Source organism: Parus major, chromosome 2, assembly GCF_001522545.3.
Source record: "Parus major isolate Abel chromosome 2, Parus_major1.1, whole genome shotgun sequence".
NCBI classification, from domain to species: Eukaryota; Metazoa; Chordata; class Aves; order Passeriformes; family Paridae; genus Parus; species Parus major.
The window spans coordinates 32,702,817-32,716,152 of NC_031769.1; the positions used below are offsets into that span (position 1 = coordinate 32,702,817).

The 13,336-nt window shown below is 37.9% G+C and overlaps 1 protein-coding gene across 8 annotated transcripts in view; it reads left to right on the plus strand.

Moving 5' to 3' along the window:
* CBX3 (chromobox 3) overlaps positions 1 to 12,752 on the plus strand; it is a 14,051-nt gene extending 1,299 nt beyond the window's left edge. For 2 of the 8 annotated variants that reach the window (XM_015617436.3, XM_015617435.3), the window contains exons 2-5: positions 5,045 to 5,187; positions 6,714 to 6,879; positions 8,244 to 8,338; positions 9,633 to 12,752. In XM_015617436.3, coding sequence (XP_015472922.1) covers positions 5,051 to 5,187; positions 6,714 to 6,879; positions 8,244 to 8,338; positions 9,633 to 9,759 — 525 coding nt within the window. In that variant the 5' untranslated portion in view covers positions 5,045 to 5,050 and the 3' untranslated portion in view covers positions 9,760 to 12,752. The other 6 variants (XM_015617429.3, XM_015617430.3, XM_015617434.3 and 3 more) reach the window with 6 other exon arrangements.
* Positions 12,753 to 13,336: the final 584 nt, after the last annotated feature.

The window sequence follows — 13,336 nt, forward strand, 5'->3', positions numbered from 1 at the left end:
TGTCGGGGGATCGGGGTCTCGGCACCCGCACGGGAAGGGAGGGAGGCCCCCGGACCCGCGGTGGCTGTCGCCCCGGGGCAGGAGAGCAGCGCCGGGGGCGGGGGCAGCGACACCCGCGCGGCAGACAAAGCCGGCCCGCTGGCGGTTCCTGCGTGGGCCCGGCCCGGGGGAAACGTGAAGGGACGGAGGGAAGACGGCGTGGAAGGGGCCCTGTCAACGGCGGCGGAAGCGTCCCGGGGCCTGCGTCCCCGTTGCCTCGCCCGGGGCGGCCCCGCCGGCCTCATGTGCGCCCGCCGCAGGCCCGAGGCGCAACCACCTCTAGCAGGCCTCCACAGGGCTGCCTCTGTTTTCTGGTGGGGTGATTGTTACTGGGTTTTGGGTTTGTTTTTTGGGTTTTTTTTTACCCCTTTATGCTACCTCTCAAGCGGGGACAGACAAGGCAAGACCTCCGGCACTGGCGCCCTGGCCCCGGCCCTTCTCCCATGTCGCCTACCCCACCGCCCATGGGACTACCAAAATCCACCTCCCGTGTCAGGGGAGGATTGGGCGGGATTGCTGAGTCCGGGAGGCTTTCTGGTCTTAAAGGACTTTCCTGCCTTACCCAGGCATATGGGGAATTCTAGCAGTTCTATAGCTTTCTGCGGGGCGGGGACAATACATGCCTATGGAGCTGGTCGGTATGAGAAATGATACGGAAAAGGGGATGGATTGTGTTCAACGTAATTTGCATAAGTTGAATATGTAGTATGTACATCTTAGCTGAGTTAATATCGTTGTAGGACCTTAACTCTTGCAACCTTGAGAATGAGAAGGCAACGTTATAGTTGCATTAAGATAAATATTTCCTGTTTATAAGAATTTGCTGTAATGTAAGAATTATGGGTGATTCATTACACCACGAATATGTATCTGTCCCCCATCAGATTTGCAGTTAATATACGCAAGGTATATCTTCAACTGCTAGAATCTGAACTCTTGTTCTATTTGGTTTAAGGAAATAAGCATCCCTGATGGTCCTCCCCCTTTTCCCTAGAAAAATGACTATGCTTTTGGGAAAAATCTTTTTTCAACCCTATATATCACCTTGTCAGTATAATTTATCCTGGCTAGCCTAATGGTGCATTACTGGGTTATGCCGGACAAAGTAGTAACCTACTTTTTGTTCTGGATTTAATCCATGTAAGAAATGTTGTATGCAGTGAATACATGGGGGTTGGAACAAGGACCATGCTTGTCTTGGGATGCCTTTCTTTGAGTAATGCAAACTTCCTTTTAATTGTCATGCATTTTTCTAGTAAAAGCTCTGCAAGTCTGCAATAAAAATGGCCTCCAATAAAACTACATTGGTAAGTTCATGCACACCTAAAGTATATAAGGATTTAATCAACATATTTTTCTTCAAACTTATAACTTGGCATCTCCATTTAAAAGATACATCCACATCTCCCCTCCCCAGCATTATTCTGACCAAAAATTCAGATCCAGAAAGTAAGGCTACTAGAAAGGACATTGTCTTTGGTTTTAATAAATCTGCCATTTCTAAAGAGAAACTTGTTGGGAAAAAAATGTGAAAGGACTCTGCACTATATCATCTATCCTACAATAGAAAACACTAAGGATTTTTTTAGCCTCCTTTCAGCATACCATGTAATTCATCATACATGTAAAAAATAAAGTCCAAATCATGTATTCATTTAATTTCTCCCCGTGTATTTGGAGAAAACTATTTGCCTGACAAAAGGCAGTCTTTAGAGATGAAAAGTAACATTATTGAGAAATGCTGTGGCATAATTAAGATGCCTTTTGAAATGATTTTTAACAAATAACAGTTTCTTTGAATTTCATAGGAGCAGAGATTATCAGATGTCAACCCCTCCTGGACCATTTTAATGATGCATTCATGGATCTCAAGTCCTCTAAAGCTTTGCTTGACATTAAAATATGGACTCCTAAGGGCAGTTGGTTGCTGGTTACAATTCAACTAATCATGATAGTTTCATGAAAGACAGACCTATAGAAGTATAATGTGAGATATATCTGAGGTTGGGATGGGGAAGTAAGCCAAAAATATATGTGTACAATTCCAAACTTCAGTAGTAGAACAGCTGGTTTATAATACACTCAAAAGGCCTGTTCTTGAATTTACAGAAGTGCTCAAGCTCAATATATTCAAAATTTGTATTAGCTCCTGCCTTAGAAGTGCAATGGAGTGCTTCCTCTGTGCTGTTTTAAAGTATTTCACCAAGATGAATGTCTAAACTTTCTGTTAGTAATTGATTGTCCACTTATCCCTAATTTGAAGAAGAGGAGTTAGCCAGCCTGGGGAGGGGTGCTTTGTGGAGAGGAAAAAAATGTACGAATGCAGTATTTTTAATCTTTTGATGTTGTTTAGAATTCTGCTGCACAGGTCAGGAAAATCAGTTATGGTTCCCATGGGAACCATAACTCATCCTGCTTCATTATATATTTGCATGCAAAACCTAAATGTAGTAAGGGATAGGGTAGCTCTAGAGCTGTAATTCCAATTTTCTTACACATGTACGTTAAAATTATACATCACAGTGTCACATCAGTGTTTTAACCTTGCCCCTCAAAGAAAGAATGATTATCCATAGATCTGCATCTGTCATATGACTTCTGAATGCAGAAAGAGAAATGAGCTATACATGAGCCTTCAATGGTCAAATGCCCAAGTTACAGCTTACAACATGCAGCCCTAGAGAAGAGAGCTTCAGGGGATCAAGTGGACATTCAGTATGCTTTAAGTTCAGTCAGTTGTCACAATTCACTTGTGGGCTGAGATTTGCATGGCCTTGTATTATCCCAGAATGTACAGGTTTTTAATGTGTTCAGTATTTCTGCAGGCTCTGCAATCAACTGTTATTTTAATAGGCTCAAGAGTTTGAAGAGCAGTGCTGATGCACAAGACCTAATAAATCTCTAATATTTAAAACAGAAGCATCATATTATTTATTTTGCTATTTCATACTGCACTTCAAGAAAAAAAATACAGACCCCCCCCGCCATGACATTCATTTTCCTCTGTGGAAGATACTTAAGTCTTAGAAAGTAAAAAACCAAATTGTTGCTTTGATACAGAAATCCAAAACATTGATCTTTAAGTGACAAGAATTAGTGAAGCCGAAAAGAGTGCCAGAAAACAGTCTTCCATTGAATCAAAGAATTTTAGTCCAACGGAGAATACAGATGGAGATGTTCCCCACTTGTAGCCTGCTTGCCTCATCACCAGTAATTATAATGTTATTACTATGGTATAGTGAGTCTGTCTTTTTCTGTGTTGTCGTTTTTCCCTCTGCTACTTTTATTGTTTGTTTATTTTCCTCATATCTACCCCTCTCTATTTCACACTTCCATTTTTTGAAAGAAGCTGCCCTCATAGAAGCCTTGGACATCTTCATGTTGTATTTCCCTTCAATATCAGTCTTACATTCTTTTTCCTTTGGAGGCAAAAAAAGCCAATATGCTTAAGTTACCACTTTTCAGACATGAATGCTGTGGTCAAAATGTACCTGGGATATGCAGGCACTTAAAATCTAATTGGAAATATGTGCTCTGTTCTCTCTTCCATGCTCTTGAATCAAAACAATTGCCATGTGAGATATATACAGAAACTTGCTGTTTAAATGAGAAATTAGGAACTTTTTCTCCTCTTTGTTGTTTGAACCTTCAATTTATGGGTTGCTAACCATAAAGAGTAAAGTATTTTGGGGAGGGGGGAAAATTAATTATGAAAAATAAGGGATACAAAGACAGGGCTTTGGCAAGAGAATCATCTTCCAGTCTTCACTAAAAGAAGACAGTTTTTGTTCTGTCTAACATACTTTTTTTTTTACCTTTCACTCATCAAGACAAATTTCTACTAAGTCTGAAAGTTTGAAAATTTCAAAATTACAGTATTGTCAAACTAACCCACATTAGAGAGGACTAGAGAATGGCTATCAAGCAAATAGAGGTGCTTTGTGATATTTGCTTGTCTGTGTTCTGTTGTAGAGGAAGTACTTTAGTGAGGAGTTAGCTCTGTCCACTTCGATTTAGGGTGCTGCATAATTCTATGTTTTAGGAGCTTAATACTTAGTTTATGGCTGCCATTTGACAGTTTCCTTATGAGGTGCAGTCCAAAATGGCAAGCAAACTGCTTTTGGTCTGCTAGTCCTCCAGGAATGTGATACAACATGATAGGTTTGTTCCAATTTTTTAAGATTACAAACAAGGAAATTCTGAAATGTGTCCTTCTACTGCTATAATTGTGCCTTATTAAACTGGGAATGCCTTGAGGATGATGTGGATGTAATATTTGTTTTAAGAACTTAAAAGAATATTACCTGAACTATCAAATGTAAGTTTTAAAACACTTAAAAAGTTTTGTAAGTTAGCAAAATTCCATTTATGTGTTAAGTGCTGTACTTAAGTGTAGTAGTCTTAAATTTATGCACCTCTGTGACATCTCTTTGTAAGTTACATGGGTGCATGGCTAAGATTGAGAAGGGACTGCAGTAATGGAATGCTCCTAGTATGTGTCCTGTTTAATAGTTGCGGGTTATTGAGTATTTTGCTTATTGTAGCAGTACATCATAAACTTTGCTGCCATCAGTTTCTCCTTCTTTTTTTTTTGGAAAAGGTAGAAACCACCTTTTTTCAGTACCATCCCTTTTCTATTTTATGCATTTTCACAGTTCCCTTATTCTCTTTACTTCTGCCTTGCCCTCTGCCTTTTCACAGGCATAGAGTTAATTTTTAGAAGCTTTCTGATGTTTTGAGCACGTAGCACTGAGAATTAAATTTTTAAGGGGAGTATAGTCACTGAGTATGTGGAAAAAAAATTGTCACCTTTTTAAAAACTGGTGTTGGGTATCTCATTAAGCAACTGAAAAAAACCCAAAAGATTAACATGTCTTGCTCAGGTTACCTGACCACATGCACTAACATGAAAGGAGTCTGAGCTTCTGGCTTTAGTGTTAATAAGCCAGTGAAGTAACTCTGTAAAGAAAAAAAAGAATAATGTCATTCTGAATTTCTTTTTTAGCACAAAATGGGAAAGAAACAGAATGGCAAAGGTAAAAAAGTTGAAGAGGCAGAGCCTGAAGAATTTGTTGTGGAGAAAGTCCTGGACAGACGTGTTGTAAATGGAAAGGTGGAATACTACTTGAAGTGGAAAGGATTTACAGAGTAAGGTGTTCCCTTTTTTTTCTTTTTCTGATAGAATGATAAACACCATTGATTTGAAAAAACAGTGCAAACAGGAGATTGGATGATGGGCATCCACTTTAAAGAATCTTGAGGGAAGGGCATCCATAAATGAATAGTCAAGTGGGACAGTCAAGTATGAAAATAAAATAATTTACTTCATTGTTAGCGCTATATAAAATACTTGAGGACTTCTACCAAGTTCTTAGTGATTGTTCTTTTACCGCTCTTGATCTTGTGTCCAGAGCTATCAAGGTAAGATAGACTGACAGTTATTGTATATATAGCAGAATGAATGGTACTACAGAGTAACAAATCATACAGGAATGTAAACTGCAGGCAGCTCTGAAGCACAGAGTTTGCTTATTATTAATTTTCCTGAACTTTTCTCAAATTGACTGAATTTGCCTGTGGAATGGTTGCCTTCATTAAGCATATTTGAAAGGAATTTTTGAGTGTCTTTCCCGCGACTTACATATGTTCGTGAAAACTTTACAGTAGACTTAAGAAGCTGATTGTTTAAGAAGGAACATAGTTGTATCTCCTTCCAGTGACACTTTGGCAGCTTGCTTTACCAGCTGAAAGAAGATTATGCACCTTGAATTTGTGCATAAATAGTTATGTATGCAGTGATATTGTTGCATACCTCCCAAAGTGAGTGCATTGCAACATTGTGCACTCTGGCACCTGAAATGTCTGTAATGATGTGTGCATAAACACAAAGCACAATGTATTTAGTATTTGAGGGTCTGATTTGAACTTGTAATAATACAGTATTGTAATGGAAAATAATTTGTAGGTATCCTGCTGGTGTGGTAGTGCTGTGCCAGTATTTGCGCATGAGATGCATAGTGGTTTTGGGAAATACTTGTGGACTTCTTAAAATTTTAGTTAGCAAAGTGCACACTCACTGAAACATATGCAGTGCCCAGCTCTGCCCACCTTTGTTCCCTCCTTCAATCAGTAAACTGAAGGAAGCAGATAGTTCTACATATAGTTGTGTTCAGTGCTTGGAGACAGCTTTTGTGTGTTTCTCATATATGAAAGCTTATGCATATATATATATATGTATATATTAAGCTGTTTGTAATGACTGTTAGGTACACTCTGTTCTCTGTAAATACTAGTGCTCATATCATGTTGTTTTCATGGACAGTCTTTAGAGGAACCAGAGAAGTGAGTCAGTTTAAATGGGCAGGTAAGTTTTGGTAGGGTGCAGATTGCTTGTTTCAGCTCTCATACCCCACTGAGAACACAGGTGTTAATGGAGCTGCTTTCTGTGTTACCTTCAGGCTAAGAACATTGTTTTTCAATACTATTGGAGCATCCTTTCAATCATCAAATGCAGTACATGAAGGCAACTAAAAGTGGCAAGATAAACGTCCTTAGGGTTTAACAAAGCTACCTTAGAGAGACAAAAATTAAGTTGCTTATTTAAGGGGAGCCATGGGGCTAGTTTTACATTTTTCTTCTTTACCTAGTTTTACGTAAATGTGTGTATGTTTCAGTGCTGACAACACATGGGAACCTGAAGAGAACTTAGACTGTCCAGAGCTAATTGAAGCTTTTCTGAACTCTCAGAAAGCTGGCAAAGAAAAAACAGATGGTGCAAAAAGAAAATCTTTGTCAGATAGCGAATCTGATGATAGTAAATCAAAGAAAAAGCGTGATTCTGTAAGTATGTGTTCATGTGTTAAGCTTTTGTTTCCCTGCATCTCTTCCCTACCTTTCCATCCCCCAAAAATCATATTGTGATGTTGAGAATGAATACTGAACACTGATTTAAAACTGAAAAAAATCATATCATTTGGATCTGTGGTTTGAAAAGGGTATGCTTTCATTGTGGTTAATGAGACTGTCCAAATGGTTAGTAAAATATGACTGACTGACGTGATGATTAAAAGTTCTTACATTGTCCCATAACACTTACTGAATCATTGAAAGTAAGACTGGTTAAGAGTTACTAATTAATGGTATTAAGTGATAGGTTTAGATTAGAGCAAAAGGTCCATGAATGGAACGAAGATGCAGTTCTGGTTTGCTGCCATATTTAGTGCATGATTTTGAATATGTTAGTGGTAAGATGGCAAAATGTGAAAACCAGTCAGTTACTTAAACTAGGACCAGACACGATGGTGGAGAAGGAGTAGAAGGGGTGAGTGAAAAAAGCTTACCTGAGAGGTCTGGATTTCTCCTTCAGTTTAAATGAGTAAACAACTTGACACATTTAGAGCTAATAAGTACAGAATAATGCACATGTAATAGTGTGTTCAATAGTTCACATTTTCTTCCATAAACTTTTGAACTAGCAGTTTGAAACCGCTAACACTGCCAATCATTTTCGTGGACTGAAGACAGCAGGCAGTTGGGCATGTGGTTACTGTCAAAAAGGTTGGTAGGCATCAGAAAGAATAGTTCATGAATAAAAGAAAGAATATTTTGCTTTCTGTATAGAGTCAGTTTTTCGACTTCATCTGGTACAGCAGTGGCCACTATCTCTAAAAGGATATTGTGAACTTATAAAAGAGCTAATACAGGAAATAGTTGTAGTACTTTTTGTCACCATTGCGATGTCAGTGTGCCAAGAAGAGTTGAGGTGTTCCCCAAGGGTGCAGTTGTTGGTTTAGCCAACCCAAGTCTGTTGTTTTGCTGAAAAGGATGTGTTTTTTCCACTTCCAGGTGTGCATTTTTACTTTGCTGCTTCTGTTATTTTTACTAACCACGCATGTTTGTTTATACAGTGAAATTATTTTAGACCATTTGTTTCATCAATTATGTTTTCAGATATAAATGCTGGGAATATAGATATAAAAGCGTTTATTATTACCCTCCCTCTAAATGACTTGGCCTGGAGATAAAAAAATCCACGTCATCTTTAAACAATAATACATAATTATAGACGTGGTGGGTTTTTAAGGCTATTTTTTTTTTTGTTCTGATACACACAGAGACACATATATGTATGTACAAAAGTTTCTGTATCTAGAACCAAAACAGAAGTTTGTCTTAAACTAGATAACCATCTTCTAACTTACTAGGTTGATAAACCAAGAGGGTTTGCAAGGGGTCTTGATCCTGAGAGGATAATTGGGGCTACGGATAGCAGTGGAGAGCTTATGTTCCTCATGAAATGGTAAGTCTTACATCCGCAGTTCTTGTCCATAAAGGGAGGGCAGGCAGCTGCACTTAGGCTAAAGAGACAACTTCATTCCAGGAGTAAGACATAGAAGCTGGTGGTCTCCTTATTAACCTTGTGTTCTTAGAAAAACAAGCCTGCTATCTTCGCTTAGGACTTAATCCCTCTTCATTCAAAACCAAAATATATTTCATTTCTGTTGGTTCAGTTTTACTTTGAAAGGTAGTTTTTGATAAAATAGGGAGAAATTGGCATTTGTTCTTGCAGAGGGAATGGCAGGCAGAAACGCAGCTTTACGTGTTTCAGTAAGCAAAAGCCAGCTTCTGGATAGCCTGCTGTTTAACCAAGCATAGTGCCAGCTGTTCTGCATGCATCAAAGTGGAATTTGGAAGCAACTAGGGGAGAAAGCAGAGGTGGAGATAAAGGATAAACAATATGGAGAGGCTAATGGGCTAGTAAGAGGGGAGAGTGATGTGGGGAGTTTGTGTTGTTGGGAGGGTAGATGGGGACCAACTTCATTAGCTACAGTGTTAGAGAAGGATTTCTTGCTTTGTGAACAAATGAGATAAAATTAGTGCCTCTTCCCAGTGCTGAGAAATCAAGAGATTGAATTGACATTTGCTGAGAGTCAGATTCCTTAAGGTGGTGGGATAAGGGCAGATTTTCAGACTGGAGTCAAAAGGAGTGATCTCCTGAGACATAATTTGTCGTGGGATATGCCTAGGCTCCTGAAAATTACTGCTGTGAGAGATTGTCTCCCTTCTGCCTTCTCAAATTCTCTAAATTTTATGTGAAACTTAGAAAAGTTTCAAAACAAGGATCATGAGTGTTTGAATTTCTGTAGTGAGAATTGGCAAAATCACACAGAGGACTTTTTTTTTTTTTCGTTCAGTTGCAGTTGATTAGTTTTTCATATTTGGTCTTAGGTAACAAACACAGATAGGAGTTTGTAGGCATAAAGCTGACTTTTACAGGGAGTATACACTTTAAAATGGATTCTGAAGCATGTCAGACTGGCAAGCTTGCTTTGTTACCCCAAGACAGCATCAAGAATAACAGTATGAAATACAGGAAGTTATTTGCATAAAGAGTAAATGTAATTTGCATATAAGTACCAGCCCTTAAGATTGGTCCTGTTAAGTCTTTGAGGCCTTGATTATTCTTTAAGAGACAAAATGAACCAAGTTTTCTAGCTGACATTCTATTTGGAACTTAGGACTTATCAAGAGCTGCTAAATGTTTTGAAATATTGATTATTTATCTTCTTAAATCCTGCTCTCTTCTACATCAGGAAAGATTCTGATGAGGCAGATCTGGTGCTGGCCAAAGAAGCTAATGTGAAGTGTCCTCAGATCGTAATCGCTTTTTATGAAGAACGGCTAACTTGGCATTCATGCCCAGAAGATGAAGCACAATAATTGTTTGCATTGCTTTTTTTATATATAAGAATATTAAAACCTGAAATTTGATTTATTAGCAATGTGAGAAGCATACATTCTAACAAGTTTCAAATTTGATATTTTTTTGAAGTAGTATGTTTTGCATCAACAGCAAGTAAATAAAAGCTTTCTGCAACTTGTTTCATTTATCACAAGAGAGCATTTGATACTACTACTTCCTCCATATTAGGTAAAAGGTTTTATAAAACATTGATGAACTTCCATAGTTATTACAGAATCATAATGAATGTCTAAACAAACTCACAGATGTTTTGTAGTCTTCTATACTATTGATGTGCATGTATCTTCTTTACCCAAACCTAGCCCTTTAAACCTGTAGGGTCATTCTTTTTAGTATTTGGGATCACTTGGTCTTAAGAAGACCAGGTGAAAACTAACTTTGTAGTAATTTGAATGTTATCAGACTGTATATTGTTTACTTTATTGTAAATACTGGTGAACAGTGGTCAATAAAATAGTTTTATATTCTTCCTTTATACTGATAGGCTGTGACTCTTTTGAAGCGGGGTATTTCTCAACTTTTGATATGTTAAACTCAATTTGTAATATATTTAACTGTAAGTTGTTTTCTTGGGGAGTAGGTTGATTACTAATATTACCCCACTGCTACTCTTATCACAATACTGGGCAAGTACCAGGCTTTGATTATTAGTTGGGGTTTTTTGTGAATACTGCCTGAGACACGGGTTTTTTTCAGTCAGGAAGGGCCTGTAAAATTAATGTGCTTTGAATACTCCTGTAAGTCACAGATGGCAACCACAAGACTTAGGTACAGCAGTTGGTCACAAGGCCAAGTACCCTCTGCAGGCATACTAGGAAATATTTGACATGTATTAGCAAAATTAGCCCTTGCTTTAATGTCAGGTCTTAATAGAAGCCTATACTGTACTCTAGAACTGGTTCAGATGGAATTATTCTTCAGGCCATCACCTGAAGAATACTTCCATAGCTCAGCTTTTAAAGTGGAATATTACTTAAGTCATATACTTGGAACAAAAGGCTTTCCTTCTGTTTCAGATGGAATTTTAAAATTAGTCCTATAATCAGCTGCTTGGAGAATACCTTCAGAAGGGCAGAAATAAAGGGTGGGAAACTCAGGAAGAGTAAAGTTGCCATGCATTTTTTCACTTGCTTTGGATGCTTACACACCATCTTCTCTTTGTGTTTTGACTACCATACTATAGTTTGCCTTAAGCTGTTCTTACACGTCAATGGCCAAGGTTATTTCAGAATTATCCTTAATTTAGAGTTTTGACTAAAAAATACAATACTGTAGTACACTGTTGGTGTCAGTAGACTCATAAAATGGTTTGGGTTGAAAAGAACCTTGAAGACCATTCAGTTCCAACCTGCCTGCCATAGGAAGGGACACCTTTGCCTAGACCAGGTTGCTCAAAGCCCCATCCAACCTGGCCTCGAACATTTCCAGGAATGGGTTGTCAACAGCTTCTCTGGGCAACCTCTTCCAGTGCCTAACCACCCTAAGAGTAAAAATGTATTCCTATAATATCTAACATAACCCTGTTCTCAGTTTGAAGTCATTTCCCCTTGTCCTGTCACTACATGCCTTTGTAATTCCTCTCCAGCCTTGTTGTAAGCCTCCTTTAGGGTCCTGCAAGGTTCTCTAAGGTCTCACTGGAGCCTTCTCTTCTCCAGGCTTAACAATCCCAACTTTCTCAGCCTGTCTTCACAGGAGAGGTGCTACAGCCTTCTGATCATCTTTGTGGCCCTTCTCAAAGGTGAGACAGTTGGAATTGTCTGGGTATGTTTTTTTAGAAGATTAAAAAAAGATGGATATTCCTGGAAACCTTCATTTAGTGTGCATAGCCTGAAGAGTAAAGGAAGGAATCCAGTCTGTGCTTGATGTTCTTTTGATACTGTTTCACAAATCATTACTATAATTATTTGTCCTTTCAATAGTTTGAAAAACCATTTATATCATGAAACAAAGCCTGCCAGTGTAGAGCACCTACTTATAGTTAATCAGCAGTGGCTAAACTTGCTATGTGAACTTTTTCCTAAAGATTTTTTTATTACTGGTTTTGGGCAGAATTCAGTCTCTATTTGTGGCTCTAGGAAAAATCTGATATCCATGTTAACATGGGGTCACTTGCACCAGATAAGGATAATTTTAACACTTAACTAATCTCTCTTGCCTGTTCCTTAGACAAATCACCCTGACTTTGTCACATGCTTAATTAAGCCTTCTACAGAGTTCATGGCTTAATTTTTGGGAGGCCTGTAATAGAAATATTTATACACCTAGTATATAGGATTCTGAGATCCTTGCTTTTTTATCCAGTAGCTTGATAAACAGATGGGCTTAAGAGGAATTCCAAAGCAGCTTGTGTTCTCCTGCCAGTTTCTTCAGTATGGAGTGCTTTGTAAAGAGTCTTAAAACCGTTACTGTACAAGTTGCATTTTACTGCCTGAAACTTTGCAGTTTCTGTAACTCGTTTCAAGTGTGGATATCAAGTCTGTGTGAAGTTGCTGATTACAAGCAATACAGGTTAAACAGTTGTTTTTAATTATTGGTTATTGTTAGTGATAGACAAAGATTTTTTTGTTGAAAGGTTGGTTCTCCTCAATTTGTAACCCTTAAAGTACAGATTTGTAACTAGATACAGCTTTTTACATTATATTTGGTTCTTCCTCTGACTTAATGAAAATACACTGTATTCACTTTTAAACGACTTTGCAGCTTGTTAGACAGTTCTTTAGATAGCTGATTTTTTTATGTTATAATGGTAAATATGCTGACTGGTATTTGTTTCCTTTTTTTTCTCCTCACTTTGTGTCAAACTGAGTTTTGCTAGTAATGAGATGCAACACTTTAAAGTTACAAGTTATGTAAAGTAATGCTGAATGTGCTGCATACATAGGCAAAAAGTTAACAAATGTTATTAATTTAAAATTAACTGATTAAATAAATGAGATATCTTCTGTAGTTAGTTGAGTTGTGCAAGGTTTCTCGTCATTGTCTCCTTTCTTATACCGAACCAAATGGGTTTCAGACTGTCATTTTGCTCTGTGTTAATGCTGCTGTCCCGAAAAAACCCCACACAAACCACAAAAATCCCTATTGTGCTTGCTCCAATGCTTCTCACTCTGGCTGAAGTACTCAGGTTAAACGTAACTGGGTAGTGCTAGATAATGTAAAATTGAAATCATGAACAGTTATGACATCATACTCTTTTAGCCTGGTTCCTACTTCTTTGCTAGGAAAGAATTAAACTCATGCTTTGTTAATTAGTATTGTATTAATTGCAAATTAATCAGAATAATTGCTTTTAAATTGAATAAAACAAATATAGTACCTGCAAAAAACAATTAGCATTGCAAGTGATTTTTATCAGTTAAGCACAATTGGATTCTGCTTTGTGGTAATCCTCCTATATTTACAGTGCAATTCTCCTTAAAACTGTTTGACAGTTTCTTAGCAATAGATTATAGTACATTTAGGACTTAACATATGTTATCGTAACTTGAAATGTAACTAGAACTACATTTTTCCTTTAACTGCAAATTATCTTAC